Source organism: Cololabis saira, chromosome 24, assembly GCF_033807715.1.
Source record: "Cololabis saira isolate AMF1-May2022 chromosome 24, fColSai1.1, whole genome shotgun sequence".
NCBI lineage: Eukaryota > Metazoa > Chordata > Actinopteri > Beloniformes > Belonidae > Cololabis > Cololabis saira.
This window is the reverse complement of record NC_084610.1, coordinates 26,742,379-26,768,214: the sequence shown is the minus strand read 5'-3', so window position 1 is coordinate 26,768,214 and position 25,836 is coordinate 26,742,379. Positions and strand designations below refer to the sequence as shown.

The following is a 25,836-nucleotide window of genomic DNA, read 5'->3' as shown; positions in this document are numbered from 1 at the left end:
AAAGGAAAAAATTAAAGAAAAAGAAAAAAAAAGGAAAAAAAAGGTCAAACATTTTTGAAAAAGCTCCAGGAGCCCCTAGGGCGGCGCTAAAGAGCCGCATGCGGCTCTAGAGCCCCAGGTTGACGACCCCTGTAATAGTATATGCAAAAACAACAAATGAATTATCATGAGGCTACAGAAAATAATAATATTAATAGCTATAATAACTGTAATAATAGTAATAGTAATAATAATGATAATAATAATAATAATCATAGCTCTGAAAACAGAAAGTGAAAACGTGCTAAAGAAACCGATAAAACCAATTTAGGTTGTCATTTCATTTCATGCATGTGTATCGTGTCTCTACATCAAATCCTACACACTATACATGCATGTGTTCACACCGGTGTACACACACACACACCTACACACACGTGTGCTTCTATAAATGTGTCCATTACCTTTGCTTTGAATAATAGCTCATATGCTTTTATTGAGTTTGCTAGTTTAAGGTCGTTGTCTAATGAGTTCCACAGTTTTACTCCTAAAACGGATAAACATCTGCCCTTTGTATTCGTTCTTCCTGCTGTTGTCTTAGCCGTTAATGATTGACAGGTGGTGGAGTGCAGGCTGGAGTCCGGCGGAGCTCCGTCAGTCCCAGGAAACATGGCTCGACTGGTGGAGTGTGTCCCCAACTTCTCTGAGGGCCGAGACCAACAGGTGAGACACAACGGGCCGAGACCAACAGGTGAGACACAACGGGCCGAGACCAACAGGTGAGACACAACGGGGTCACGAACACGACCAGAGATCTGGTCTTCGGTCTGGAGCTGCTGCAACCAAGACGGGAACCACCTAAATCTGAACCAGCACCACTAAAACCTCCTAAATCTGAACCAGCACCACTAAAACCACCTAAACCTGAACCAGCACCACTAAAACCTCCTAAACCTGAACCAGCACCACTAAAACCTCCTAAATCTGGAAACGGCAATCATTACTATCAAATTGTACTGATTGACTAGTAGATTGAGTTGTTGAGGAAGAGTTGGGGAGTTGGGTTTGAACCTGGCTATGGTGGTTGGACTTATTGTTTTTTGATGTAGTTGGAGTTGGAGGAAAAGTTGGGGATATAAAGCCTGGTGTTGGAGTTGTTGGGGTTTTTGAGCCTGGTTGTTGGGGTTTTTGATTAAGTTGTTTGGCATTTTCTTTTTTATGGCTATGGTGGTTGGAGTTATTGTTTTTTTGACTCATGTAGTTGGAGTTGGAGGAAGAGTTGGGGATATTGAGCCTGGTTGATGGAGTTTATGGGGTTTTTGGGGTTTGAACCTGGCTATGGTGGTTGGAGTTATTGTTTTTTTGACAGTAGTGTATGTAATGTAGTCAGAGTTGGAGGAAAAGTTGGGGATATAAAGCCTGGTTGTTGGAGTTTGCAAGGTTTTTGAGCCGGGTTGTTGGAGTTGTTGGGGTTTTGGGGTTTGAACCTGGCTCTGGTGGTTGGAGTTATTGTTTTTTTGACTGTAGTGTATGCAGGGCCGCCGCAAGGGGTGTGCGAACCGTGCGACCGCACGGGGCCTCGCGCCCCAAGGGGCCTCGCGCTATGGGCCGTTTTTTTTTTTTTTTTTTTCCAAAAAATTTTTTTTCTAATTTTTTTTGTTGTTTTTCGTTTTTTCCCTTATAAATATCAACAGACACGTTCCATTACAGACCTAAATGTGTACTAGTCTGTGCATATCAAAAAATATATGTGCAATGATGCGTGTGTCTGTTGTTCCATACAACTGATCAGACCAAGCGCAGACACAAGCTGCTCTGATCCAGACGGGTGGAGTTGGAACAAACTGTCACACAATGTCGAGAGAACGAGACAGAATCAGAAAATTTCCATCAGGGGATGAAAAAAGAAAACAACTAAAGAAAATGGAAGAGTTTAATGCCTCTCTGAAAGGCTCGGTTGATAAATTTGTTACAAAAATCACCGATCCGACCGGGTCTCCAGCAGCCGTGTGGCCCCGCGTCGAGGCAAGAGATGATGATGAGGCAGGGGAAGGTATCCAGTATTTTGCTAATTGGAGAGTTAAAATTACGCATATAGACACTCAATCCGACCTGAAAAACCCAAAAATTTTGAGGGCCCCCCCCCCGCCATTTCGCACAGGGCCTCGCAAATCTCCCAGGCGGCTCTGAGTGTATGTAATGTATTCGTAGTTGGAGGAAAAGTTGGGGATATAAAGCCTGGTTGTTGGAGTTGTTGGGGTTCTGGATCCTGCTGGGTAAAGATGTTGACATGTTTGACCCTGCTGCTGCATCCACCACAGGAATGTAAAACCACTTAAATCTGGAAACGGCAATCATTACTATCACATTGTACTGATTGACTAGTAGATTGAGTTGTTGGTGGAAGAGTTGGGGAAATTGAGAGTGGTTGTTGGAGTTGGTGGGGGGTTTGAACCTGGCTATGGTGGTTGGAGTTATTTTTTTTTTGACTCATGTAGTTGGAGTTGGAGGAAGTGTCATGTTCGCTAAATTGAAATTAATTAAGAATAGAAAATTAATAATGGACTAGGTCAACACAGAAGAAACACAGGTTCAACGAGGAGTCCAATTCATATGAAAACCAAAGACGCAACAAAATTAAAGTAAACGCACAAGGCTCAAGTTCTGAGTTTTTGGAAGTTTCTCTTCCTTCAAGAGTTCTTTTTTTTAACGTCCATTGAATCAAGGAACAAGAGTCAGTTATCTTCATTCAGTTCAACAAGGGTTGATCCACCACCAGTTGTGGATGTTTATTTGAGTCCAAGCTGCTCGCCATCAAGGATTTAAGAGGGATTGTTTGTCCAAACCCATTCAAAGGTTTCAACTAAAAAACACCTGACCGCTGATAGCTGAATATAAGCATTTTAAAGTGCCATTAAGGCCGCCGTCTGCCGCTGTCTGCCCACGTTGCACCAGCGTTGATCACAGAAGTGGATGGAGGAAGAGGAAGTGACCCCAGACTGACCCGGATACACACTGATGTCCGGGTTGGGCTAATTTTTTCACTTGTTCACTTGTGCACAGGACCAACCTTGGGTTACAGAAGAGGGATATTGAGCCTGGTTGTTGGAGTTGTTGGGGGGTTTGAGCTAGGGCTGGGCGATTTTGGACAAAAATAAAATCCTGATTTTTTTCTCTGAAAACCCGATTTTCGATTTCGATTTCGATTTTTTGGTAAAACTACAAAAGACAATGGAATAAATTGTTTCAAATATTTTATCGTTATTTTTAAAGAAAAATAGCAAACAAATGTCCCTACTGGGAATGAAGTGCAATTGAAAGATCCTGTAAATCCTCCTTGAGTTTAGTAAAGTGACAACATTTACAATTTTCTTGACCAAACAAAGATGACTAGACGAGCTCCGTCTGTAATGCAGCTGCAAAAAAGGAAAATCCATTTTCCGATTTTCCTTTTTTAACATCGATTTTGATTAATAAATCCGATTTAGATTTAAAATCGATTAATCGCACAGCCCTAGTTTGAGCCTAGTTGTTGGAGTTGGTGGGGGGTTTGAACCTGGCTATGGTGGTTGGAGTTCTTGTTTTTTGAGTCTTGGATTTGGAGGAAGAGTTGGGGATATAAAGCCTGGTTGTTGGAGTTTATGGAGTTTTTGAGCCTGGCTGTTGGACATTTCTGGTGAAGTTGTTGATGTGTTTGACCCTGCTGGCTGGAGTTGTTGGGTTTTTGATTAAGTTGTTTGGCATTTTCTTTTTTATGGCTATGGTGGTTGGTGGTTTTTTGACTGGTAGTTGGAGTTGGAGGAAGAGTTGAGGATATAAAGCCTGGTTGTTGGAGTTTATGGGGTTTTTGAGCCTGGTAGTTGGAGGTGTTGGGCATATTGAGCCTGGTTGTTGGAGTTGTAGAGGTTTTGGACCCTGCTGGGTAAAGATTTTAACGTGTTTGACCCTGCTGGTTGGAGTTGTTGGGGTTTATGACTCAGGTGGTTGGAGTTATTGTTTTTTTTGACTGGTAGTTGGAGGAGTTGTTGGGGAAGTTGAGCCTGGTTGTTGGAGTTGTTGGGGTTTTGGACATTGCTGGTGAAGTTGTTGGGGTTTTTGATTAAGTTGTTTGGCATTTTTGTTTTTGACAATGGTGGTTGGAGTTACTGTTTTTTTGACTCATGTAGTTGGAGTTGTAAGAAGTGTTGAGGATATACAGCCTGGTTGTTGGAGTTTATGGAGTTTTTGAGCCTGGCTGTTGGATTTGTAGAGGTTTTGGACATTGCTGGTGAAGTTGTTGGCATGTTTGACCCTGTTGGTTGGAGTTGTTGGGGTTTTTGATTAAGTTGTTTGGCATTTTCTTTTTTATGGCTATGGTAGTTGGAGTTATTGTTTTTTTTACTGGTAGTTGGAGTTGGAGGAGTTCTGGGGGTTTTTGAGCCTGGTTGTTGGAGTTGTTGGGGTTTTGGACATTGCTGGTGAAGTTGTTGGGGTTTTTGATTAAGTTGTTTGGCCTTTTTTTTTGGCTATGGTGGTTAGAGTTATTGTTTTTTTGACTGGTAGTTGGAGGAAAAGTTGGGTATATTAAGCCTGGTTGTTGGAGTTGTTGATGTGTTTGACCCTGCTGGCTGGAGTTGTAGAGGTTTTTGATTAAGTTGTTTGGCATTTTTGTTTTTTTGACTATGGTGGTTGGAGTTATTGTTCGACTGGTAGTTGGAGTTGGGAATATTGAGCCTGGTTGTTGGAGTTGTTGGGGTTTTGATTAAGTTGTTTGGCATTTTTATCTATTTTTTGGCTATGTTGGTTGGAGTTGGTGGGGGGTTTGAACCTGGCTATGGTGGTTGGAGTTATTGTTTTTTTGACTCATGTAGTTGGAGTTGGAGGAAGAGTTGGGGATATTGAGCCTGGTTGTTGGAGTTTTTGGGGTTTTTGAGCCTGGTTGTTGGAGTTGTTGGGGTTTTGGACATTGCTGGTGAAGTTGTTGCTTAGAGGTTCAGGGCTAGCTTGATGTTTGTTGCAAAAGTCTTGACATTTGACTCGATCCCCAGCCCTGGTACCGGCTCATGTCCGACTTGTGTCCCTGGTACCGGCTCATGTCCGACTTGTGTCCCTGGTACCGACTCATGTCCGACTTGTGTCCCTGGTACCGACTCGTGTCCGACTTGTGTCCCTGGTACCGACTTGTGTCCCTGGTACCGACTCGTGTCCGACTTGTGTCCCTGGTACCGACTTGTGTCCCTGGTACCGACTTGTGTCCGACTTGTGTCCCTGGTCCCGGCTCATGTCCGACTTGTGTCCCTGGCACCGGCTCATGTCAGACTTGTGTCCCTGGTACCGGCTCATGTCCGACTTGTGTCCCTGGTACCGGCTCATGTCTGACTTGTGTCCCTGGTACCGACTTATGTCTCTGGTACCGGCTCATGTCTGACTTGTGTCCCTGGTACCGGCTCATGTCCGACTTGTGTCCCTGGTACCGGCTCATGTCCGACTTGTGTCCCTGGTACCGACTTGTGTCCCTGGTACCGACTTGTGTCCCTGGTACCGGCTCATGTCCGACTTGTGTCCCTGGCACCGGCTCATGTCCGACTTGTGTCCCTGGTACCGGCTCATGTCCGACTTGTGTCCCTGGTACCGACTTGTGTCCCTGGTACCGGCTCATGTCCGACTTGTGTCCCTGGTACCGGCTCATGTCTGACTTGTGTCCCTGGTACCGGCTCATGTCCGACTTGTGTCCCTGGTACCGGCTCATGTCTGACTTGTGTCCCTGGTACCGGCTCATGTCCGACTTGTGTCCCTGGTCCCGGCTCATGTCCGACTTGTGTCCCTGGTACCGACTTGTGTCCGACTTGTGTCCCTGGTCCCGGCTCATGTCCGACTTGTGTCCCTGGTACCGGCTCATGTCCGACTTGTGTCCCTGGTACCGACTTGTGTCCGACTTGTGTCCCTGGTCCCGGCTCATGTCCGACTTGTGTCCCTGGTACCGGCTCATGTCCGACTTGTGTCCCTGGTACCGACTCATGTCCGACTTGTGTCCCTGGTACCGGCTCATGTCCGACTTGTGTCCCTGGTACCGACTTGTGTCCGACTTGTGTCCCTGGTCCCGGCTCATGTCCGACTTGTGTCCCTGGTACCGGCTCATGTCCGACTTGTGTCCCTGGTACCGACTCATGTCCGACTTGTGTCCCTGGTACCGACTCATGTCCGACCTGTGTCCCTGGTACCGGCTCATGTCCGACCTGTGTCCCTGGTACCGGCTCATGTCCGACTTGTGTCCAGGTGATCGATGCCATCTCGGCAGCCATCTCCGGGACGGCCGGCTGCAGCCTGCTGGACGTCGACCCCGGAGCGTCCACCAACCGAACCGTGTACACCTTCGTGGGCTCGCCGGAGGCCGTGGTGGAGGGAGCGCTGAGCGCCGCGCGGCAGGCCTTCAGCCTCATCGACATGACCAAACATTCAGGTGCGTCTTTATCATTGATGTGACCAAACATTCAGGTGCGTCTTTAACATCGACCAAGCATTCAGGTGCATCTTTATCATCGACATGACCAAACATTCAGGTGCGTCTTTATCATCAATGTAACTTTTATTTTGAAATGCATCGTATTATATTTCATGAAACTTTTATTTTGAAATGCCTCGTATAATATTTCATGAAACTTTTATTTTGAAATTCCTTGTATTACATTTCATGACACTTATTTTGAAATGCCTCGTTTACATATTACATTTTGTGACACTTTTATTTTGAAATGCCTCGTATTATATTTCATGACACTTTTATTTTGAAATCCCTCGTTTACATATTACATTTTGTGACACTTTTATTTTGAAATGCCTCGTAATATATTTCATGACACTTTTATTTTGAAATGACTCGTTTACATATTACAGTTCAAGACACTTTTATTTTGAAATGCCTTGTATTATATTTCATGACACTTTTGTTTTGAAATGACTCGTATTGTCTTATCTTTATCATCGATGTGACCAAACGATGTGGCCACCGTGCTACAGGAAGTGGTAAATCTGCTACAGGAAGTGTTAAATCTGCTACAGGAAGTGTTAAATCTGCTAGAGGAAGTGTTAAATCTGTTACAGGAAGTGTTAAATCTGCTACAGGAAGTGGTAAATCTACTACAGGATGTGTTAAATCTGCTACAGGAAGTGGTAAACCTGCTACAGGAAGTGGTAAACCTGCTACAGGAAGTGGTAAACCTGCTACAGGAAGTGTTAAATCTGCTACAGGAAGTGGTAAACCTGCTACAGGAAGTGGTAAACCTGCTACAAGAAGTGTTAACCTGCTACAGGAAGTGGTAACCTGCTACAGGAAGTGGTAAACCTGCTACAGGAAGTGGTAAATCTGCTACAGGAAGTGGTAAACCCGCTACAGGAAGTGGTAAATCTGCTACAGGAAGTGGTAAACCTGTGTTTCCTGTGCAGGCGAGCACCCGCGGACCGGAGCGCTGGACGTCTGTCCCTTCATCCCCGTCCAGAACGTCAGCATGGACGACTGCGTCCGCTGTGCCGAGGAGTTTGGACGGAAGCTGGCGGAGACGCTGCACGTCCCCGGTAAGACATCTGGTTCTGGTCCAGCAGGAGACCAGAGACCAGAACCTGGTCCTGGTCCAGGTCCGGCAGGAGACCAGGTCCTGGTCCAGCAGGAGACCACAATAAAAATAAATCTTCCCCTCTCAGATATGTTTTCTCCTGCATGCCCTGATTCTCTTCCGTAGACTAAACCCTGAATCCTCCACAGTTTATCTTTACGGAGAAGCAGCTCGACTGGAGTCCAGGAGGAATCTGCCGTCGGTGAGAGCCGGAGAATACGAAGCTCTACCAGACAAGGTGAGGCCCAGCTCAGTCAGTCAGCGGTCGACAACCATAAATGTTTTAGATCCATATTGGACCAAAAACACAAAAAACTAATATGTCTGGAGCCGCAAAAAATTAAAAGTCTTGTATCAGAATTAGAATGAAGAAAGACATGCTGCATGTTTCTATATTACCGTATTGTCCCGAATATAAGACGACCCTGATTATAAGACGACCCCCTCTTTTTCAAGACTCAAGTTTGAAAAAATACTTTTTGAACACCAAATTCAATTTTTATACAGAAAATAATTACAGTACATCTGAAACTAATGATTATAACAATATATTCAAGAGAAAAAGCTTGTTATTTAGCCTCATTCAAATCATCATCTTTAAGTTTGCATCATAACTTCTTCTCAGCTGCCGGTTCACCTGCCGAACTTCCACCCACTTTTCTCCAGATTGTCGCTACATTTCTCCACTTTCTGTTATCTCTTCTCTTATTTTCTTCTCTTTTCTTTCTTATACTATATTTTATTTTTCTTCTCCTCGGCTGCAAATGTGTTTTCACGTGACTCTCTTTTTGTTATCGGACAACTTCTTGCTACAGAGCAAACATTCAGGTAATGAATGCAAATGATTCGCTCCAAGAAACGTTGAATCCTCTTTTTCTCCTCAGTTATTTTTCTCTTTTTCCCTCTATTTCCACTTTTTCTCGACATTTCAACTTTTTTGTCGAAGTGCATAATGGAAAAAAAATCTTCACCTCTCAAATATTTTTTTTTTATCATGCACTTCCAGAAAAAAATTTAAATGTCGAGATTAATGTTGAAATACAATTTCAAGAATAAAGTTTAAACCTTTTTTCTCAACATTTCAACTTTTTCCTCATCATTTCGACTTTTTTCTTGAAGTGCGTAATGAAACAGTTTTTAGTGCCGATTTTGCCATTTTATTTAGTTTTCATCAGCTACACCTTTAGATTGAGCCGTGAAAATATTGTCAGACATTAAGCCGGTCCTGGTTCAGAAAAGGTTGGAGACCAGTGGTCTGGACCATCAGTGCTTCCAGCATCATTTGTTTTGTTTTTCCAGCTCAAACGGGAGGAATGGGCCCCCGACTTCGGCCCCGCCTCCTTCGTTCCCTCCTGGGGGGCCACGGTCACCGGCGCCCGCAAGTTCCTCATCGCCTACAACGTGAACCTGATCGGAACCAAAGAGCAGGCTCACCGCATCGCGCTGGACGTCCGGGAGCAGGGCCGGGGGAAACAACAGGTGCATTCTGGGTAGGGGGAGGCAGCAGGTGCATTCTGGGAAACAGCTGGTGCATTCTGGGTAGTCCGGGAGCAGGGCCGGGGGAAACAACAGGTGCATTCTGGGTAGTCTGGGTCAGCAGGTGCATTCTGGGTAGTCTGGGTCAGCAGGTGCATTCTGGGTAACGGGTCAGCAGGGCCGGGGCCGGCAGCAGGTGCATTCTGGGAAACAGCTGGTGCATTCTGGGTAGTCTGGGTCAGCAGGGCCGGGGGAGGCAGCAGTAGAAAATAAAAAAGTTGCAAGTGCATTTTAAAATAATCTTCTCAAAATGCAATAACTTATTACATAATGTGGAGAAATTTATTACAAAATGGGGCAGTTTATTACAAAATGAAATGAAAAAGTTATTACATTTTGGACGTTTATTACAAAATGCACCAGCATTTTAGGAGCAATTTAGGAGTTTTCAAAACCAGCGCTTGGTTAACGCTGCCGCTACTCTTCGACGCCATGCTAATTGTTTGAGAGTTTCAGACCACGCATGTGTGAATTAATTACTGGGATTAAAGTTCACTGGGCGAAAATGGATTGATGAAAACAAATTTTTAGACATACAAATCGATTTTTAGGAATTCATGTGAGAATCGATTTAGAATCGGAAATTCGATTTTTTTCAACAGAGGCCTAATCTTTTTTTTTTCCTTGTCTGCATATATATTAATGGTTAATACCATTTACACAGGGAAACGCACAATGAGCACAGAAGCCTTGGAGATCTGTCAGAGAAAAAACAAACAAGCAGAGACACAAACAGCAACCAGTCCAGGTCCCTGAGACTGAATCTAAGCTAGGCTACTAGCTACAACACAGGCCTTATATCAACCTTTGCTAGAACCTTCCAGTCGGTGGACGGCTAGTTGGGTTTGCAGAGATTTAGACGGTTCAACAGCTAGCTGAGAAACTGGATTGTGTCTCCTGACCTGGTTTGTGTCTCATGGTTTTGTCTAGGGCTGAACGATTTTTGAAAATAATCTAATTGCGATTTTTTTCCTCAATATTGCGATTGCGATTTAATATGCGATTATTTTTTCAAGGTCCTGTTCTCATGTATTTTTCAACTACACAAGCAATAAATCAATCTTGTTTTATAATAAACAATGCCAGATTTATTTAAAGCACAGATTATAACAATAAAGAAAACAAATCTGTGTCTTTACCTCTTTAACACGTCTACACACGTCTGTACACACGAGTGTTATGGGTCGTTCTCTCTGAACCCAATCACACGACACCAAACCGGGTTAAACTTTAGCCAAAACGAGGCGTAATTTAATAGAAAAACACAGAAAAACTCCCACAGGGAACAAAAAACCTTCCTCACAGGAAACTCAGAACTTCTTCACAAATAACTCAAAAATCACAGAGAGAAAAAAAAACACCAGCAAACTAACAAACAAACCAACAAAGCTCAGAGTTAACAAAACCAACCAGCCATGAACAACTCGCAGCCCCACTCTTTAACCTCTCCTGATGAGCTGACGAGCTGCAGGTGTGGTTTAAGGCTGATTTATGGTTCCGCGTTACACCAATGCAGAGCCTACGCCATAGGGTACGCGGTACGCGCAACGTACGGCGCGTCGCCGCGTAACTTACGCCGTAGGTTCTGCGTCGATTTAACGCGGAACCATAAATCTGGCTTCACAGCGCGACTCCACTGTCCGCCGGCGCGCGCCCGGCTCGTGCTCGTCGCCGCGCACAGCTCTTCGCCGACTCCACGCTCATATATTTAATACATTTATAAAGCCCATATATTTATAAAGCCCCGCCTGGCCGAGCCCTAACACTGAGGCCATGGTAGATTTAGGTTACAGGCGGACACGCGGCACTGTTGACTTTTTTCCGTTGCCGGCAACGTGACCAGATCACGTGACCAGATCACGTGATCTGGTCAAATCGCAGCCTTTGCGATTAGAAAATCTCGTTTTATCACATTGCGATATTATCACAAATGCAATTAATCGTTCAGCCCTAGTTTTGTCTCCTGTGTCTCCAGCCGGGGCGGCCGCAGAAGGTCCAGGGTTTGGTACCTGGTTTTGTCTCATGGTTTTGTCTCCTGTGTCTCCAGCCGGGGCGGCTGCAGAAGGTCCAGGGTTTGGGCTGGTACCTGGTTTGTGTCTCATGGTTTTGTCTCCTGTGTCTCCAGCCGGGGCGGCTGCAGAAGGTCCAGGGTTTGGGCTGGTTCCTGGTTTGTGTCTCATGGTTTTGTCTCCTGTGTCCCCAGCCGGGGCGGCTGCAGAAGGTCCAGGGTTTGGGCTGGTTCCTGGTTTGTGTCTCATGGTTTTGTCCCCTGTGTCTCCAGCCGGGGCGGCTGCAGAAGGTCCAGGGTTTGGGCTGGTACCTGGACGAGGCCAACGTGGCTCAGGTGTCCACCAACATCCTGGACTACGAGGTGACGTCCCTCCACACCGTCTACGAGGAGATCTGCAAGGACGCCGAGGTCGGTGAATCAGAACCCTCTCAGAAACCCTTCAGTCTTTCAGGAAGTTCATCTGACAAAACTTAAACATCCAAATCAATTGCAATATTACACAAAGTCAAACACCTTGTTAATCAATCATCACTTTACACCTTGTACTGCTCCTTCATAGTTCCATATCTGAGCTACTGTGTGGAAGTGTGGGGGAAACATAGAAAACAAACACGGATACAATATTCAAACTTCTAAAAAGAGCTAAAAGAATTGTAAATTAAAGCTGCTAACAGTGATGAACGGGCCCTCGCACGTGCAATTTTCACCAATAACGATCAAGGACTCAAAACTAAGTCCGATGACACCACACATGACTCTTCATGTCAAACCATTCAAAAGTTATGGCAGAATCACATATTGACCAATCAGCTACTAGTATCACTTCCTGTTTAATGTTGAAGTTTGACGCGGCGCCACGGCAACACCATTTCCATTTTGATAACTTTTCATTGTTAACGTCTTTTGTGTCTCCTGAGCGAGTTTTATGTCGAACGAACAATCCTGCTAGGAGGAGTTTGTTAAAGTACGACACATGAAAATGGCATAAGTTGCACCAAAATTACACAATTAATTCAAAATGGCCGACTTCCTGTTGGGTTTGGGCCATGGCGCCAAGAGACTTTTCTTTAAGTTGTGACATGATACAGGTGTGTACCGATTTTCGTGCACGTACGTCAAACCGTATTGTGGGGCTTGAGGCACAAAGTTTTCTAGGGGGCGCTGTTGAGCCGTTAGGCCACGCCCATTAATGCAAACCATTAAATATCAAATGTTTCTCCAGGCCTGGCTTGGGTGCAAAATTTGGTGACTTTTGGGGCACGTTTAGGGGGAACTTAGTTTTGAGTCTTTGAACAAAATTGGTGCAAATTAGCCCCGCTCCTTCTTCTGATTGGTCGATATGTGATAGTTCCTACTTTCTGCCATAACTTTTGAATGGTTTGACATAAAGAGTCATGGTGGTGTCGTCGGACTTTGTTTTGAGTCCTTGACCTTTATTGGTGAAAATTGCACTCGCGAGGGCCCGTTCATCGCTGCTTGCAGCTTTAAATTGCTTAAATTGCTTTAAATTGCTTTAAATAGCTTTTGCTAATGTTTTTTTTTTTGTTTGGTATATACATTTTATGTATTCTGATTATTTTTTGTATTAACCTGTTTGAATAAATAAATAAAGTTGAAAGAGGTTTGGTCCGTTAGGAAGAGCCTCACCTTCACAGGAGGTGTTTGTACGTGTCTGTGCAGGAACTGAAGCTGTTTGTACATGTCTGTGCAGGAACTGAAGCTGTTTGTACGTGTCTGTGCAGGAACTGAAGCTGTTTGTACGTGTCTGTGCAGGAACTGAAGCTGTTTGTATGTGTTTGTGCAGGAACTGAAGCTGTTTGTGCAGGAACTGAAGCTGTTTGTACGTGTCTGTGCAGGAACTGAAGCTGTTTGTACGTGTCTGTGCAGGAACTGAAGCTTTTGTACATGTCTGTGCAGGAACTGAAGCGGTTTGTACGTGTCTGTGCAGGAACTGAAGCTTTTGTACGTGTTTGTGCAGGAACTGAAGCTGTTTGTGCAGGAACTGAAGCTGTTTGTACGTGTCTGTGAAGGAAGTGAAGCTGTCTGTGCAGGAACTGAAGCTGTTTGTTCGTGTCTGTGCAGGAACTGAAGCTGTTTGTACGTGTCTGTGCAGGAACTGAAGCTGTTTGTACGTGTCTGTGCAGGAACTGAAGCTGTTTGTACGTGTCTGTGCAGGAACTGAAGCTGTTTGTACGTGTCTGTGCAGGAACTGAAGCTGTTTGTACGTGTCTGTGCAGGAACTGAAGCTGTTTGTACGTGTCTGTGCAGGAACTGAAGCTGTTTGTATGTGTCTGTGCAGGAACTGAAGCTGTTTGTACGTGTCTGTGCAGGAACTGAAGCTGTTTGTACGTGTCTGTGCAGGAACTGAAGCTGTTTGTACGTGTCTGTGCAGGAACTGAAGCTGTTTGTACGTGTCTGTGCAGGAACTGAAGCTGTTTGTACGTGTCTGTGCAGGAACTGAAGCTGTTTGTACGTGTCTGTGCAGGAACTGAAGCTGTTTATACGTGTCTGTGCAGGAACTGAAGCTGTTTATACGTGTCTGTGCAGGAACTGAAGCTGTTTGTACGTGTTTGTGCAGGAACTGAAGCTGTTTGTACGTGTCTGTGCAGGAACTGAAGCTGTTTGTACGTGTCTGTGCAGGAACTGAAGCTGTTTGTACGTGTCTGTGCAGGAACTGAAGCTGTTTGTACGTGTCTGTGCAGGAACTGAAGCTGTTTGTACGTGTCTGTGCAGGAACTGAAGGTGTTTGTACGTGTTTGTGTAGGAACTGAAGCTGTTTGTACGTGTCTGTGCAGGAACTGAAGCTGTTTGTACGTGTCTGTGCAGGAACTGAAGGTGTTTGTACGTGTTTGTGTAGGAACTGAAGCTGTTTGTACGTGTCTGTGCAGGAACTGAAGCTGTTTGTACGTGTCTGTGCAGGAACTGAAGCTGTTTGTACGTGTCTGTGCAGGAACTGAAGCTGTTTGTACGTGTCTGTGCAGGAACTGAAGCTGTTAGTGCAGGAACTGAAGCTGTTTGTACATGTCTGTGCAGGAACTGAAGCTGTTTGTACGTGTCTGTGCAGTAACTGAAGCTGTTTGTACGTGTCTGTGCAGGAACTGAAGCTGTTTGTACGTGTCTGTGCAGGAACTGAAGCTGTTTGTACGTGTCTGTGCAGGAACTGAAGCTGTTTGTACGTGTCTGTGCAGGAACTGAAGCTGTTTGTACGTGTTTGTGCAGGAACTGAAGCTGTTTGTGCAGGAACTGAAGCTGTTTGTACGTGTCTGTGCAGGAACTGAAGCTGTTTGTACGTGTCTGTGCATGAATTGAAGCTGTTTGTACGTGTTTGTGCAGGAACTGAAGCTGTTTGTACATGTTTCTGCAGGAACTGAAGCTGTTTGTACGTGTCTGTGCAGGAACTTAAGCTGTTTGTACGTGTCTGTGCAGGAACTGAAGCTGTTTGTATGTGTTTGTTTAGGAACTGAAGCTGTTTGTGCAGGAACTGAAGCTGTTTGTACGTGTCTGTGCAGGAACTGAAGCTGTTTGTACGTGTCTGTGCAGGAACTGAAGCTGTCTGTGCAGGAACTGAAGCTGTTTGTACGTGTTTGTGCAGGAACTGAAACTGTTTGTGCAGGAACTGAAGGTGTTTGTACGTGTCTGTGCAGGAACTGAAGCTGTTTGTACGTGTTTGTGCAGGAACTGAAGCTGTTTGTACGTGTCTGTGCAGGAACTGAAGGTTTTTGTACGTGTCTGTGCAGGAACTGAAGCTGTTTGTACGTGTCTGTGCAGGAACTGAAGCTGTTTGTACGTGTCTGTGCAGGAACTGAAGCTGTTTGTACGTGTTTGTGCAGGAACTGAAACTGTTTGTGCAGGAACTGAAGGTGTTTGTACGTGTCTGTGCAGGAACTGAAGCTGTTTGTACGTGTCTGTGCAGGAACTGAAGCTGTTTGTGCAGGAACTGAAGCTGTTTGTACGTGTCTGTGCAGGAACTGAAGCTGTTTGTACGTGTCTGTGCAGGAACTGAAGCTGTTTGTGCAGGAACTGAAGCTGTTTGTACGTGTCTGTGCAGGAACTGAAGCTGTTTGTACGTGTCTGTGCAGGAACTGAAGCTGCCGGTCGTCGGCTCCCAGATCGTGGGCCTGATTCCTCTCAAAGCTGTGCTGGACGCCGCCGACTTTTACATCCAGAGAGATCGACTCTTCGTCATCGAAGAGGAGCATAAAGTCCGGCTGGTGAGAGTCGTGTTGTTTCTGTCAGTCCAGTCTTGGGTCAAGCTATCATTTTAGTTTTTTTTTGTTTTAGTCTCGTTCATTCTCCTTTTAGTCATGTCAAGTTTCAGTCAACTAAAAGTCATTTTAGTCTGAATTATCCAGGACCATTTTATGTCTGGTTTTAGTCAAAGATTGTATTTAGCCAAACCCATTTAACAATTCAAACAAGGTTATCTTATTATTATATTATTGTTACCTTAGAGACTCAAGGAAAATTATGACTAAATATCGTCGTCAACGAACCTTTATCACCTGAGGAAAACGAGACGCAACGAAAATAATGGACATGTGACGATAACGATAATTAAATATATAATGCAATATCGTCAATGTATAAAATCCAGACTAAAATGTAGATTACAAAATAAAAACTCTGCTAAAATGTATCTATATTTCCTTAATGTCCATGTTTTCAGTAGTTTCCTCTGGTTTAGTTTTTAAACCAGTTTAGTCTTTAGATCTTTGGATCCACTTTCCTACAGAGACGTGGAAAAGAAAACCCAATGTGTCGTCGGAAAAGAAAAAGATAAAAATTAATATATTGTAAACTCAAATTAGAGTCTTCTGTATCTGGAATGAATGTATTCTTGAGTCTATAAGGTAACAATAATATAATAAAAGAATAATGACTCAATCTTTTCCACGTCTATGTAGGAAAGTGGATCTAAAGACTAAACTAGTTTAAAGACTAAACCAGAGAAAACTACTGAAAACATGGACATTAAGGATCTTTGGTCGAACATTTCGTCTGGTTTTGGTCAACGAAAATGAAGACAGATTTTAGCAGAGTTTTTATTTTGTAATCTACATTTTAGTCTGGTTTTTATTCCTCTACGATATTGCATTATATATTTAATCATCGTTATCGTCACATGACCAGCATTTTCGTTGCGTCTTGTTTTCCTCAGGTGATAAAGGTTCGTTGACGACGATATTTAGTCCTAACTTTCGTTGATGAAAGCAGCTTTAGTTGCAGCTTTAAGGTGTTTGTGAAAACAGATTTCCAGCTTTGGTATTAAAGTGTGAACGTTTGTGTCGGCAGGTGGTCAGTAAACTCGGCCTGGACTCGCTCGGCCCGTTCAGCCCCAACGAGAGGATCATCGAGTGAGTTTGGAACAGATCCATTAAATCCACTTGAGACCCAAACCCAGGATTGAGGTCTGAATGAGCTGGTCTCACCTGGTGTGAATGTGTCCTGGTCTCACCTGTTATATGGTCTGCAGCAGCAAAGAAACAAATACATAAATTGCAACTGGTTCAAAAGAGAGCAGCTAGACCGGCACTTCACTGTTCAACACGTACAAATATACTGTAGCTGATCTGCTCCCGACTTTCCTGGTTCACAGTTGAAGTTAAACTAACTACAACGTCCTGATGTTTTTTAGAAACATCATATTCAATGAGACACCTGAATATTTTTTCAACCAATTACTAAATACTAGAGACGGACAAAACCATTACACCAGAAATACCTGATACCTCCAACTCCGAGAACTAATCTACTCAAACACTCAGTTATCTATTGTTCGATAATGTCCTGGAACTCTTTACCTACATATCTCGCTCACAAAATAAATTAACTTTTAAAAAACAACTTAAGGCTAACCTAATGCTGCAGACTTTATGACTGGTAGTTAGGGCCCGAGCACTGACAGTGCGAATGCCCTATTGTATCTGTAGGAATTTTTTCTTTCTTTCTTTCTTTCTTTCTTTCTTTCTTTCTTTCTTTCTTTCTTTCTTTCTTTCTTTCTTTCTTTCTTTCTTTCTTTCTTTCTTTCTTTCTTTCTTTCTTTCTTTCTTTCTTTCTTTCTTTCTTTCTTTCTTTCTTTCTTTCTTTCTTTCTTTCTTTCTTTCTTTCTTTCGACTAAATGAAGGCCTTTTTTTCCCCTAAACGTGCCCCAAAAGTCACCAAATTTTGCACCAAGTCAGGCCTGGTGAAAAATGTGATATTTAATGGTTTGCATTAATGGGCGTGGCCTAACGGCTCAACAGCGCCCCCTAGAAAACTTTGCGCCTCAAGCCCGACAATACGGTTTGACGTACATGCACGAAAATCGGTACACACCTGTATCATGTCACAACTTAAAGAAAAGTCTCTTGGAGCCATGGCCCAAACCCAACAGGAAGTCGGCCATTTTGAACATTTTGAATTAATTGTGTCATTTTGGCGCAATTTATGCCATTTCTTCTACAGTTAATACTGCCCGAACCGTAACGTGCACCCAAGTGTGTTATACATCAAAATGTGCGTCTCCATCCTGCAACGACACGCATTACTTTTCTCACACTAGACGCCAAAAAGCGCGCCCCCCCTTCATGTGATTGGTCCATATTTGATAGTTCTCCAAAAGTCACCAAATTCTGCACCAATCCAGTCCTGGTGATAAATGTGATATTTAATGGTTTGCATTAATGGGTGTGGCCTAACGGCTCAACAGCGCCCCCTAGAAAACTTTTCTCTGCCATAACTTTTGAATGGTTTGACATAGGAAGTCGTGGGTGGTGTCGTTTCTGATATGCTTATAGGGGGCAGTGCCCGTGAGTACGAGGGCCCGTTCATCGCTGCTTGCAGCTTTAATTTGTTATTGATATTGAAATTAGTAGAATTACTTTAACGATAGCAGTGACTGAAAATATATTACTAATGTACGGTATTATTAGTGCTATTATAGTGTATTAGTATAATTATAGTGTTATTAATATATTATGATTTTATGCATATATAACTGATGTGTGTGTGTGTGTGTGTGTGTGTGTGTGTACATGTATGTGTATTATTGTTGTTAGTATTATAAGTGTAGTTATGCTAGTGTATGACTGTATGTATTTATGTCTTAGATGTTATCATTTATGTAATATTTTATGTTCTTTATGGACCTCAGGAAGATTAGTGGTCACCAAGGCGACAGCTAATGGGGATCCATCCAATAACCAATAAACACACCAACCTGTGCAGGTACATGGTGAAGGACCAGGAGGAAGGGAAGCTGGCGTCCTTGTCCCTGCAGAAGTTTGTCCACAGCGTCGGGGCTCGGACCGCCGCTCCTGGAGGGGGATCGGTGTCGGCCGCCATCGCCGCCATGGTGGGTTTTCTTCTAATTTTTGAATTAAAATCTATATTTTGAGAATAAAATAATTATAAAAACAGAAAACAATTACACAAAACATCAGAAAAAATACAAATAAACAGTCATTAAACAAAATAAAAAAGAAGTAAACCTTCATGCCTGAAAGGGAGTAGGAGGAAGTAAAAACTTATGAGGTCCTACACCTTGTTTCTATTTAAATTTTGATAATTACTTTATTTTAATACTAACTATGAACCCTATAGTTGAATAACAAAATTATTTTAAAAATCCATTATATACCTTTATATATTACTATATAATACTAATAATAATATACAACAATAATTATAATCATTATTATATATACCATTTTTCGTTGACGACGATATTTAGTCCAAATTTTCATTGACAATATTTAGTCATAATTTTCGTTGACGATATTTCGTCCAAATTTTTGTTGATGACGATATTTAGTCATAATTTTCGTTGGCGACGATATTTAGTCCGAATTGTCGTTGACGACAATATTTTGTCAGAATTTTCGTTGACGACGATATTTAGTCAGAATTTTCGTTTAGTCCAAATTTTCGATAACGATATTTAGTCCGAATTTTTGTTGACGATATTTAGTCCGAATTTTTGTTGACGATATTTAGTCTGAATTTTAGTTGACAACGATATTTAGTCCGAATTTTCGTTGACGACGATATTTTAGGTTTTAGGTTATCCCGTCTGTGTCCTGCAGGGGGCGGCGCTGGGCGCCCCGGTGAGGGTTTTACAGCTGAGATTCTCAGGTAAAACCTCACCTGTGGCCGGTGTAGAGGTCATCCCGTCTGTGTCCTGCAGGGGGCGGCGCTGGGCGCCATGGTGGGCCAGATGACCTACGGGAAGAGGCAGTTTGAGAACCTGGACGGGATCATCAGGAGGCTGATTCCCCCGTTCCACCGGGCCATGAACGAACTGCTGCGCATGGTGGACGCAGACGCATCCGCCTTCAACAGCTACATGGTGAGAGAAACACCTGTATCTGCAGAATCACCTGCACCTGCACCTGCAGAAACACCTGCACCTGCAACTACACCTGCAGCTACACCTGCAGACCCACGGAAACACCTTAAAGGTGCTTTCGTCAAGAAAAATTATGACTAAATATCGTCGTCAACGAACCTTTAATCACCTGAGGAAAAAAACGAGACGCAACAAAATTGCTGGTAATGTGACGATAATTAAATATATAATGCAATATCATAGAGGAATAAAATCCAGACTAAAATGTAGATTACAAAATAAAAATTCTGCTAATATGTGTCTTCATTTTCATTGACCAAAACAAGACGAAATGTTCCAACAAAGATCCTTAATGTCCATGTTTTCAGTAGTTTCCTCTGGTTTAGTCTTTAAACCAGTTTAGTCTTTAGATGTTTGGATCAACTTTCCTACAGAGATGTGGAAAAGAAAACCCAATGTGTCGTGGAAAAAGAAAAATATAAAAATAAATCTGTTGTAAACTCAAATGAGAGTTTTCTGTATCTGGAATGAATTTATTGTTGAGTCTATAAGGTAACAATAATATAATAATGACTCTCATTCTTTTCCACGTCTATGTAGGAAAGTGGATTTTATACGTTGACGATATTGCATTATATATTTAATCATCGTTATCGTCTTGTTTTCCTCAGGTGATAAAGGTTCGTTGACAACGATATTTAGTCAGAATTTTCCTTGAGTCTATAAGGTAACAATAATATTATACTAAGATAACCTTAATAGATAAACTAGACTAAAATGGACAATTCTGACTAAAATAAGACTAAAATGCTCAGACTTTTAGTCGACTGAAACTTTACACGACTAAAAGGAGAATGAACGTGACTAAAACTAATAAAAAACAAAGTGATAGCTGGACCCAAAGACTAGAATGAAACTGAAACAGTCTGACAACAACAACCCGACCTCAGACCCCACAGAGACACTTTGTGTCTTTTTCTCTACTTTCTAACTACAGAATGTGATGCACATGGTGATTTATGTCTTGGTAATTCCTACTGTTTTTCTTTCAGGCGGCGCTGAAATTACCAAAGACTTCTGTGGAAGAAATAAAGAGGTAACACATAGTTCATTATTCTCTATGCTCATTGGACCAAAAACACAAAAAACTAATATGTGTGGAGCCTTAAAAAGTCTTGTATTAGAATTAGAATGAAGGAACACATGCTGCATGTTTCTATATTAGTTAGAACTGGGTCCTCGGCTGCAAATATGCTAATGTGTTTCCACATGACTCTTTTTGTTACGTACATCTATGGAAGCGTATCAGAACCAGGCAGGAGAAAAATAAAAATAATATTTTAGAGGAAGATTCATTATGCACATCGAGAAAAAAGTTGAAATGTTGAGAAAAAAGTCAAAATGTCGAGAAAAAAGTCAAAATGTCGAGAAAAAAGTCAAAATGTCGAGAAAAAAGTCCTGCCTCATGCTCCTTTAAACATGTCAATAGTTAAACTCGGTACATGCTAATGTCTGAACTGGAAAACCGGCTCAGTTGTAGATTGTTTTGTCGTCAATCATTAGATTGTTTTGTCATCAATCATTAGATTAGGTGCTGAATCCAAATCTGCTGTATATGAAGCTCAAAAATGTCCCAAAATGGCTCAAAATTGAGAAATCCAACATGGCCGCCACTGCCAGATTGAAATCTATTTTTTAGTATATCTTTTTGACTAAACAAGGTACAAACATGAAGTAAATGTACTTTTGTAAGTTTTCCTACATGACAACCTCTTTATCACTAATGACCACCTTTTTCTCTAGACTTGTGCTAATTATTGACACTTGATCTAAATCAGGACAGGATGTTAAATTCCCATGGGTGAAAACCTGTGAACATTTAATTCAAGTTCGTAACTTTTTGTACATTTGTTTGTACATTTGACCTCAAAACAAAATACAAAGTAAGTAAAAGTAGCCTAATAACAATAATAATAACTGAGTAATTATTCATAGTTAAAAACAAACTTTTTTTGCAATATCTAAGCCAGGGGTCGGCAACCCACGGCTCTAGAGCCGCATGCGGCTCTTTAGCGCCGCCCTGCTGGCTCATGGAGCTTTTTCAAAAATGTTTGACCTTTTTTTCTTCTTTTTTTCTCTCTTTTTTTATTCTTTTTTTCTCTTTTTTTCTTCCTTTTTCCTTTCCTTTTTAATCGCGACATTTCGACTTTTTTCTCAAAATTTCAACTTTTTTCTCGAAGTGCATAATGAAAAAATAAATCTCCCCCCAGTTCTAACTAATATGGAAACATGCAGCATGTGTTGCCTTCATTCTAATTGTGATACAAGACTTTTCATTTTTTGTGGCTCCAGACATATTTGTTTTTTGTGTTTTTGGTCCAATATGGATCTAAAACATTTTGGGTTGCCAACCGCTGATCTAAGCAGTTTCTTCACATTACATCTCAATTCTGAATATGGCATCGAATTGCCCATGTAGGAAAACTTACAAAAGTACATTTAATTCATGTTTGTACCTTGTTTAGTCAAAAAGATATACTGAAAAATAGATTTCACCCTGGCAGTGGCGGCTATGTTGGATTTCTCAATTTTGAGGAATTTTGGGACATTTTTGAGCTTCATATACAGCAGATTTGGATTCAGCACCCCTTAATACCCCTAGAAATGTTGTCAGTTATAAATATTCACAAAATGCCTTCGGGGTTCTGATTTTGTGAAAATTGACCCTGTCTATGTCATCAATCATTAGATTGTTTTGTCGTCAATCATTAGATTGTTTTGTCATCAATGAATAGATTGTTTTGTGATCAATAATTAAATATTTTTGTGATCAATATTCAGGAGAGAGGCGGCGATGCAGGACGGTTTAAAACAAGCCGTAGCCGTGCCGCTAGCGCTAGCGGAGCGGATCAGCGCCCTCTGGGGGCCGATGAAGGAACTGGTGGTTTACGGGAACGTCAGCTGCAAGTCCGACGCCCAGGTGAGTCTGGTAGCCCAGGTGAGAGTCTGGTAGCCCAGGAGAGAGTCTGGTAGCCCAGGCGAGAGTCTGGTAGCCCAGGAGAGAGTTTGGTAGCCCAGGAGAGAGTCTGGTAGCCCAGGTAAGAGTCTGGTAGCCCAGGAGAGTCTGGTAGCCCAGGCGAGAGTCTGGTAGCCCAGGAGAGAGTTTGGTAGCCCAGGGGAGAGTCTGGTAGCCCAGGAGAGTCTGGTAGCCCAGGCGAGAGTCTGGTAGCCCAGGAGAGAGTTTGGTAGCCCAGGTGAGAGTCTGCTAGCCCAGGTGAGTCTGGTAGCCCAGGTGAGAGTCTGCTAGCCCAGGTGAGTCTGGTAGCCCAGGAGAGAGTCTGCTAGCCCAGGTGAGAGTCTGGTAGCCCAGGTGAGAGTCTGCTAGCCCAGGTGAGTCTGGTAGCCCAGGAGAGAGTCTGGTAGCCCAGGTGAGAGTCTGGTTACCCAGGTGAGTCTGATAGCCCAGGTGAGAGTCTGGAAGCCCAGGAGAGAGTCTGGTAGCCCAGGTGAGTCTGGTAGCCCAGGTGAGTCTGGTAGCCCAGGTGAGAGTCTGGTAGCCCAGGTGAGAGTCTGGTAGCCCAGCTGAGTCTGGTAGCCCAGGTGAGAGTCTGGTAGCCCAGGAGAGAGTCTGCTAGCCCAGGAGAGTGTGGTAGCCCAGGGGAGAGTGTGGTAGCCCAGGTGAGTCTGGTAGACCAGGAGAGAGTCTGGTAGCCCAGGAGAGAGTCTGGTAGCCCAGGTGAGAGTCTGGTAGCCCAGGTGAGTCTGGTAGTCCAGGTGAGAGTCTGGTAGCCCAGGTGAGTCTGGTAGCCCAGGAGAGTCTGGTAGCCCAGGAGAGAGTCTGGTAGCCCAGGTGAGTCTGGTAGCCCAGGGGAGAGTCTGGTAGCCCAGGTGAGTCTGGTAGCCCAGGGGAGAGTCTGGTAGCCCAGGAGAGAGTCTGGTAGCCCAGGTGAGTCTGGTAGCCCAGGAGAGAGTTTACTAGCCCAGGTGAGTCTGGTAGCCCAGGAGAGAGTTTACTAGCCCAGGTGAGTCTGGTAGCCCAGGAGAGAGTCTGGTAGCCCAGGTGTGAGTCTGGTAGCCCAGGTGTGAGTCTGGTAGCCCAGGAGAGAGTCTGGTAGCCCAGGAGAGAGTCTGGTAGCCCAGGAGAGAGTCTGGTAGCCCAGGAGAGAGTCTGGTAGCCCAGGAGAGAGTCTGGTAGCCCAGGTGAGTCTGGTAGCCCAGGAGAGAGTTTACTAGCCCAGGTGAGTCTGGTAGCCCAGGAGAGAGTTTACTAGCCCAGGTGAGTCTGGTAGCCCAGGAGAGAGTCTGGTAGCCCAGGTGTGAGTCTGGTAGCCCAGGTGTGAGTCTGGTAGCCCAGGTGTGAGTCTGGTAGCCCAGGAGAGAGTCTGGTAGCCCAGGAGAGAGTCTGGTAGCCCAGGAGAGAGTCTGGTAGCCCAGGAGAGAGTCTGGTAGCCCAGGAGAGAGTCTGGTAGCCCAGGAGAGAGTCTGGTAGCCCAGGAGAGAGTCTGGTAGCCCAGGAGAGAGTCTGGTAGCCCAGGTGTGAGTCTGGTAGCCCAGGTGTGAGTCTGGTAGCCCAGGAGAGAGTCTGGTAGCCCAGGAGAGTCTGGTAGCCCAGGAGAGAGTCTGGTAGCCCAGGAGAGAGTCTGGTAGCCCAGGAGAGAGTCTGGTAGCCCAGGAGAGTCTGGTAGCCCAGGTGAGTCTGGTAGCCCAGGAGAGAGTCTGGTAGCCCAGGAGAGAGTCTGGTAGCCCAGGAGAGAGTCTGGTAGCCCAGGTGAGAGTTTGGTAGCTCAGGTGAGAACCCTAGTAGAGGAACTAGCTGGTTAGTAAAGGTGCTAGCTGGTCAGTAGAGGAGCTAGCTAGTCAGTATAGCTAGCTGGTCAGTAGAGGAGCTAGCTGGTTAGTAAAGGTGCTAGCTGGTCAGTAGAGGAGCTAGCTAGTCAGTATAGCTAGCTGGTCAGTAGAGGAGCTAGCTGGTCAGTAGAGCTAGCTGGTCAGTAGAGGAGCTAGCTGGTCAGTAGAGGAGCTAGCTGGCTAGTAGAGGAGCTAGCTGGTCAGTAGAGCTAGCTGGTCAGTAGAGGAGCTAGCTGGTCAGTAGAGGAGCTAGCTGGTCAGTAGAGGGTGCTAGCTGGTCAGTAGAGGGTGCTAGCTGGTTAGTAGAGGAGCTAGCTGGTCAGTAGAGGGTGCTAGCTGGTTAGTAGAGGAGCTAGCTGGCTAGTAGAGGAGCTAGCTGGCTAGTAGAGGTGCTAGCTGGTCAGTAGAGGTGCTAGCTGGCTAGTAGAGGAGCTAGCTGGCTAGTAGAGGTGCTAGCCGTTATTCAGACGAAGCTTCATCCTGACGTGTCTGTGTTTTCCAGGTTGCAGCTAAAGCGCTGGAGGCCGGTGTGTTTGGAGCTTATTACAACGTGATGATTAACCTTAAAGACGTCACCGACGACGCCTTCAGAGACACCGTGAGCATCTTAACATTTATTTTTATTATTATTTTTTTATTTTATTATTTTACATTTTTTATTTTTATTTATCTTTTTATTTTATCTTATTTTGTATTTATTAATTAATTTTTTTTAAATAATGTGTTATTTCTTTAATTTATTTTTTAAAATTTTCTATTTTTCTCCCGTTTTTTTTACCCGAGTCCGGTCTGGCACTGAAACCCTGTTGAGCCGCATTTTGTAATAAACTGCCCAATTTTGTAATACATTTTGTAATAAGTAATTGCATTTTGAGAAGATTATTATAAAATGCACTTGCAACTTTTTTATTTTCTAGGAAATATAATAACATGGTGCATTATGTAATAATACATATTATTGTTTGTTTAACAATGAATTTATACAAGAGTGACTTTTGTTGTTTTTTATGCAATTTCAATTAGAGCTATATAGCCCAATAAATCTATGTATAAAACTCCAAATATAACTTTAGTTTCCTATTTCAAGTTGGGAATTATATAGGCCAATAACAAACACATAAACTGTTTTAGAATTGTTATTACATAATGCACTCTGTTATTACATTTTCTAGAGAATAAAAAAGTTGCAAGTGCATTTTTTAATGCTCTTCTCAAAATGTAATAACTTATAACATATAACATAATGCGGCAAAATGTATTACAAAATGCATTGGGGTAGTTTATTGTAAAATGCGGCTCAACAAACCCAGACCTGAGTCCGGTCTGTCACTGAAACCCTGTTGTTTTCCAGACTCGGAGACGGGCGTCGGAGTTGTTACAGGAGGCCAAGGACGCCGCCGCCGCTATCCTGGACTCTGCTGACCAGAGACAGTAGAGACGACCCAGGACCAGGTCCAGGACCAGGTCCAGGTCCAGGACCAGGTCCTGGACTCTGCTGACAGGAGACAATAAAGACTGTGTTTCAGACCTAATAAAGCTGCATGTTG

At 43.6% G+C, this 25,836-nt stretch overlaps 1 protein-coding gene across 2 annotated transcripts; it reads left to right on the top strand.

Moving 5' to 3' along the window:
- The first annotated feature begins 587 nt into the window (after positions 1–587).
- Positions 588–25,836, top strand: LOC133424977 (formimidoyltransferase-cyclodeaminase-like). 2 transcript variants are annotated; one of them, XM_061715598.1, is made up of 14 exons: positions 588–702; positions 6,235–6,418; positions 7,402–7,530; positions 7,718–7,806; positions 8,868–9,047; positions 11,386–11,523; positions 15,195–15,326; positions 16,408–16,469; positions 18,322–18,448; positions 19,280–19,441; positions 20,494–20,537; positions 22,283–22,421; positions 24,792–24,887; positions 25,641–25,836. In XM_061715598.1, exons 1-14 carry the CDS (start codon positions 649–651, stop codon positions 25,722–25,724), a joined length of 1,620 nt encoding a protein of 539 aa, XP_061571582.1. In that variant the 5' UTR covers positions 588–648; the 3' UTR covers positions 25,725–25,836. The 2 variants fall into 2 exon arrangements, with proteins under 2 accessions (XP_061571582.1, XP_061571584.1); XM_061715600.1 differs by lacking the exon at positions 19,280–19,441.

What these genes read in the sequence shown, in the direction of transcription:
- LOC133424977 (XM_061715598.1), top strand. Translation starts at nt 649, where the DNA reads ATGGCTCGACTGGTGGAGTGTGTCCCCAACTTCTCTGAGGGCCGAGAC. An exon ending in CTGAGGGCCGAGACCAACAG is followed by an intron (nt 703 to 6,234) that starts GTGAGACACAAC and finishes ACTTGTGTCCAG; the next exon opens with GTGATCGATGCCATCTCGGC. An exon ending in AGGAGCATAAAGTCCGGCTG is followed by an intron (nt 15,327 to 16,407) that starts GTGAGAGTCGTG and finishes TTGTGTCGGCAG; the next exon opens with GTGGTCAGTAAACTCGGCCT.